The following is a 5,653-nucleotide window of genomic DNA, read 5'->3' on the forward strand; positions in this document are numbered from 1 at the left end:
TTGGCCATTTGGTCAGTAGTTGGATTCTTACTGATTGTATGGGGTGGACAGGTGTCTTTATGCAGCTAACGACCTCAAACAGGTGCATCTAATTTAGGATAATAAATGTAGTGGAGGTGGACATTTTAAAGGCGGACTAACAGGTCTTTGAGGGTCAGAATTCTAGCTGATAGACAGGTGTTCAAATACTTATTTGCAGCTGTATCATACAAATAAATAGTTTAAAAATCATATATTGTGATTTCTGGATTTTTTTTTTTAGATTATGTCTCTCACAGTGGACATGCACCTACGATGACCATTTCAGACCCCTCCATGATTTCTAAGTGGGAGAACTTGCAAAATAGCAGGGTGTTCAAATACTTATTTTCCTCACTATATATATATATATTATATATATATATATATATATATATTATATATATATATATATATATATATATATATATATATATATATATATATATATATATATATATATATATATATATATATATTTATTTATTTATTTAATTATTATTTATTTATTTATTTTTTGTTTGTTTGTTTGTTTTTTTCCCCAATTCAATTCTTTTTTTTTTTTTAAAGCAGCTTTACACATAATGTGGCGACAAAAATGAATAAGATGTGCTTTATAAGTGTAAGTTTGTGTTTTATATACATATTATATACTTTCTAGCTTAGTGATAGTTATATTTTATCCACATCCATCTATTAAATGTGCAAAAATTATTATATATTATATTATATATAATATTTCTCATGTACAATCATTAATCCAAACTAAAACACATGACAGAGAGGTACCAGGTACAATCTCACTTTCTATTGATAATTGATTGATGTTTAAATTCTTTTTCTGATCAATTTTAACAGTTATATTGCTGTTTTCTTGTTGTTGGATTTTAAAATGTTTAACTCTACTGTATGGTGTCATTGAGTGTTTTAAGAGGTGGCTTTAAATAAATGTATTATTATTATTATTATTATAATGTTATAGTCATTACTGAAACACAAGCCTGAGTGTGAAATCTAATAGAAAAGCACATGTAAATAAACCATATAACATGTGCCTAGGTATAAAATGAGTGCCAGGAGTGTACTTACCTGTCTCATAGAAATGTTGCTTGGCTTTATTTTCATGGTCATCACCCTCCTCAGGGCTCAGGAACAACCTGAGAGCTGCATTCTGATGGGGACAGAGACATACATATACAAAATATATTGCTAAAATATCAGGCATAATGACGTTCAGCTTATAGACTTGCGTAATTTATTAGCCAAATACACTGAAGCACTTTCACATGTGGCAAACAGTGTTACGATCAGATGAAACTAAGGTAGAATTTTTTAGCAAAATTTAAATAGACACATTTTGTCTAACACAAAAAAGCTTATCAACCAACAATCCCCATACCAAAGGTAAAGCACTTGTAGGGATGAGTTTATTTGTAGCTGGGACTGGAGCTATAGTCAAGATAGAGGGATTCACAGATAGCTCCAAATACCAATTTATTTTGGCCTTGTTAGACAGCTAAAAGTAAAAATCCACCTTGCAGGTCAAAAACAGCTTCAGAGAATTAAAATCAATGAAATGATCCAGTCAGAGTTTTTATCCAAATCCTGTGGAGAAGCTGTGGAATGTCATAAGGAGTGCAGTGTACAAGAGATCCCTTTCAGTTTAATAAATCTGGAGAATGTTTTTAATAAAGCATGAAATTGTTCTGCCAAATCTAAGATGTTACCACATGGTACCACACAATGATGTATAAATGGTCGTGGTTTCATTAAAATTCAAAAAGGGGTGTGTAGACTTTTGCACTCAAAATACACAATAACACATGGTGTTTACCATGTCCTCCTTCAGAAGCGCAAGTCCCACATGGTCCGCTTGAACTTTCTGGCTACTTCCAAACCTCTGAGGTCCATAATAATTCACAAAGCCCAGAGTCTGCAGGATGAACTGTCAAGTTATTGTATTTCAATAATTCACACCAAAATAGTAAACAAAATGTGATTCAAAATAAATTACACCAAAACCATAAAATGAATGGGGTTAGAATTATACATTCAGATATATTATATTATAGTATTATAATAATAGTAATTTATAAATAAATTCAGTTCACCTTTACATTCTCTACTGCCTCTTTCACTAGGCTTTCTAGATCTCTAAAACTGCACGCGTGAGGCTTCAGGTCTCGGATGACGAGCTCAAAACGGTTGCCTGCTAGCCTTCCAAGCCGAATGGGCTCAGATACAGGATGGATTTTAGACAGCTGTAATCCTTTCCTCTCAAACATATTGGCCTTCGCCAACAACCTGTCAGATAACAGAAAAAAAAAAAAAAAAATCACACAAAATTTCTATAAAACCAACACTAAACTGGTCAGGTTACAACACTGCAGCAATAAGTTAAAGGATTTTTAACAGTAGAACCAAAACAGCTGCATCTCAATATAATACACTGGCATGAGCTTAAATCAGTTAACTGTAACCCATTCTGTCCATTACCGTTCTGGAGAAATCTTCTTTACCACCATTAACTGGTAGGTTATGGCTCGTTTGTCTTTGATGCCAGCATAGGAGAAGTCAGAGGGAAGAACTCCAAGCACTGCTGCCATGTAGCTGATGGCCTCCAAAGTCTCAAGATTGTCTTTTCTTAGCGTGAAACCTTATTAATGAAGAAAGTCAGACAATGAGAAAGATTTGATAAACAGGATGCAGCCGTGAGAGACCTAAAGCACTTTTTCCACTGATTAATAAACTGATCTAACTTTAGTCATAATCTTGTTTTAACTGATTAGCAGAAACATGCTTATAAATCTGGTCTAACTCAAATGTTTTCAGAAGATCTGCTCAGTGAAGCTATGACTGGGCTGCTGCTCTTCTACGTTTCTCACCGGTGTAGATCTCCTGCTCATCCTGATCTGCTGCCGTCCTCTTCCTGGCCCTTCTGCCTCGCTCTCTCAGCCTCACTGTAATTGCAGTTCTGCCATGTTCCATGAAGCTCTTTGTCTCCAACAGCTTTCCAAACTTTCTGCTCAAAAAATGGTGAACAGAGGTCCGGTGCTCCTTGATGTCATCGGGTGAAAAGGTGTACTTGGAGCCGGGAACTTTCGCATCTTTAAACCTAAAGAAATCCTCTGCTTCCTCCACAGATATTAAATTTGAAAGTTCTCTGAAGTCTGGGTCTTCTCTGACCAGGATCTCCTCGTGGTTGGTGGCCGTCATAAGAAAGGGGTAGGTGTACTTCACTGCACTGTGCACGACGGCTCGCTGTTGTTTGTCTGGAAAGACTCCAAGGGACATTTCCAGGTTCTTCTGCACCTCACTACATCCTCGGATGGTGCTAGCAAAGTGTTCTAAGGACTTATTCGGAGAGGAGCTCAGAATTACACTCAGGTCACAACGCTCCTGGCCCGAAACTTCACCATCATTTAAGCAGACAGCATCAATTGTGATTTCATTGGAATGTGTTTCCTCAGTCAGGAGCTTTGCTCTGATACTGTCTTTGGGTGGAACATCTTTGATATCATCATTAATCCTAATTATAGGTTCTTCAGGAGCATCTGGACTGTTCACCAGTTGCCCGTGTAAATCTATCTCAGTGACTACAAAGTCCTGTGTCAGGTTCTTAATGCTGCCATGAAAGCCTTCATGAAGAGACCTAAAGTGCAGTGATGCTGATCCTCCTGCCATCCTGCCATCCAGTAAAACACACAAAATCAGGAAAAAGGACAAATGATGTGTACAAAAATTTTTAAAGTATCATCACTCAAATATTTGCGCACAAAAATACGGATGTGTATGTTGTGTTGTTTGATGTTGTGCTATAATTGCGTGTGAAATACCGGGATTTCAACACACGCAGCAAATCGGAGTATCACGTTGTCGCCTCCCACGCGAACTTCCGGAAGTGCAGCATTAGACCTGTCCCAGACGGTGCAACGCTGTCCTTTCAGTGCGCACTTTGATTACGTCATCAACCCGGACACTATAACAACTACAGGCCCAAACAAAACAAAAAAATCAGACTGGCAGACTTCTTTCTGCATTTTTTGTGATATGGTACAACAACAACAGTGCATTGAATATATATTTGTAATATAGAACGTAATTTAAGATGTACAGTAGAATAACTATATAAATAACTATGAATAAGTCAATAAAATAAATACAGTAAATACAAAAAATGTATAGCACAATAAATATAATAGCATAATAATAGATTGATAATATAATAGTATATAGCATGTATGTATGTGTGTGTGTATATATATATATACCACTCTGCAGAATACAGAGTGGCAGCTTAGCAATACTGATGCTTGAACCCTCCAACCTTCCAATCAGTAAGGTAGGACGGTTCAAGCTGCCACTTTTGGGGCCCCTAAACAGTGCCCTTTACCCTCTGTGCTCCAGGGAGGCTGTTCATGGCTGACCATTTGCTCTGACATCAGCTCCGAACATCGCTGGGATATGTGAAGAAAGTGAAGAAAGAGTTTCACTATGCTGTAGAGGTGGGAAGTAATAAAGTAAAAAACTTTGTTACTGTACTTAAGTAGATTTTTCTGGTATCAGTACTTAAGTTCACTATTTATTTTTCAGACAACTTTTTAGTTTCATTTACTGAATTTTTTTACACAAATATCTGTAATTTTTACTTCTCACATTTTCAAACCTCATTACTTTAGTTTTAAACTATTTGGTGACATGATCAATAATTTTTCTTTTCACTGTGCACCGTTTTCTGCCCATCAACCTATTACATTTTTTTATCTACCACTGGTGTATAATTTCCTGGCTCTTACACACCACAAAGGTAGTCTAGATTATGATGCTAAATATGAAAGTTAACATGGATAAGACAGAGGGAGTCAGCGATGTAAACATGACTAAGAACAGAGACATTTCTGATCATCACCATCTTTGCTCTGTTTGTGTTCTATATGGTGGTTGCTTACATTCATATGATGTGAAGTCCAGTTACCAGCGTGACACTAAAATGGGTACTACAGTAATACTGGCTACCTTTTACTGAAGTACATGTCAGAGACCAAACTTATTTACTTTAACTGGAGTGAAAAAGTGTAGTCAGGATTTCAACTTTTACCAGAGTATTTTAAAACATGAGTATCTGTACTTCTACTTGAGTGAAGGATGTGTGCACTTTCTCTGCGTGTGCACTTTCTCTTCCATCTCTGCTGTGCTGTAATGTACATGTGACAAGTAAAAGCCCCCTATACACTTTACCTTTATCCTCATATCTGTACACTAAACAAGCTCAATGAAACATGGCATGTTGAGATTAGAGTGGAAGAACTTGATTGTCCTGCCCAGAGGCTAAACCTGCTAAACATTTTGGGATAAACTGGAACACCAGACCTCCTCATCCAACACCAGTGTCTAATCTCTAATGCTCTTGTAGCTGAATAAACTCTACTCTCCACAATCCTGCCCAAAATCACGTGGAAACCTTCCCAGAAGAATAATACTTATAGGGGAAGCATACAGCATAGGGTAAATAAATCTTGAATGTCATGTACAACATATACATATGAGTGATGGTTGGAGTGCACATACTTTCGGCCATGTTGGTGCGTATGTGTTGTCGGAAGTCGCCCTACGATCGGAACTATTTGAGCACTTC

General features: G+C 36.7%; 1 protein-coding gene across 3 annotated transcripts in view; it reads right to left on the reverse strand.

The window, feature by feature from the left end:
- The window catches only part of pus7l (pseudouridine synthase 7 like), a 15,325-nt gene extending 11,319 nt beyond the window's left edge, over window positions 1-4,006 (reverse strand). The window contains exons 1-6 of one of the 3 annotated variants that reach the window (XM_083528441.1): window positions 3,855-4,006; window positions 2,904-3,703; window positions 2,515-2,674; window positions 2,130-2,322; window positions 1,853-1,951; window positions 1,108-1,189 (exon numbers count right to left, since the gene is read on the reverse strand). In XM_083528441.1, the coding sequence (XP_083384567.1) occupies window positions 1,108-1,189; window positions 1,853-1,951; window positions 2,130-2,322; window positions 2,515-2,674; window positions 2,904-3,702 (1,333 nt within the window). In that variant the 5' untranslated portion in view covers window position 3,703; window positions 3,855-4,006. Of the gene's footprint in view, window positions 1-1,107; window positions 1,190-1,852; window positions 1,964-2,129; window positions 2,323-2,514; window positions 2,675-2,903; window positions 3,704-3,854 lie in introns of all 3 variants that reach the window. The other 2 variants (XM_083528439.1, XM_083528440.1) reach the window with 2 other exon arrangements.
- Window positions 4,007-5,653: the final 1,647 nt, after the last annotated feature.

The sequence above is a fragment of the Silurus aristotelis genome (genome assembly GCF_946808225.1).
Source record: "Silurus aristotelis genome assembly, chromosome: 24".
In the NCBI taxonomy this organism is placed as follows: Eukaryota; Metazoa; Chordata; class Actinopteri; order Siluriformes; family Siluridae; genus Silurus; species Silurus aristotelis.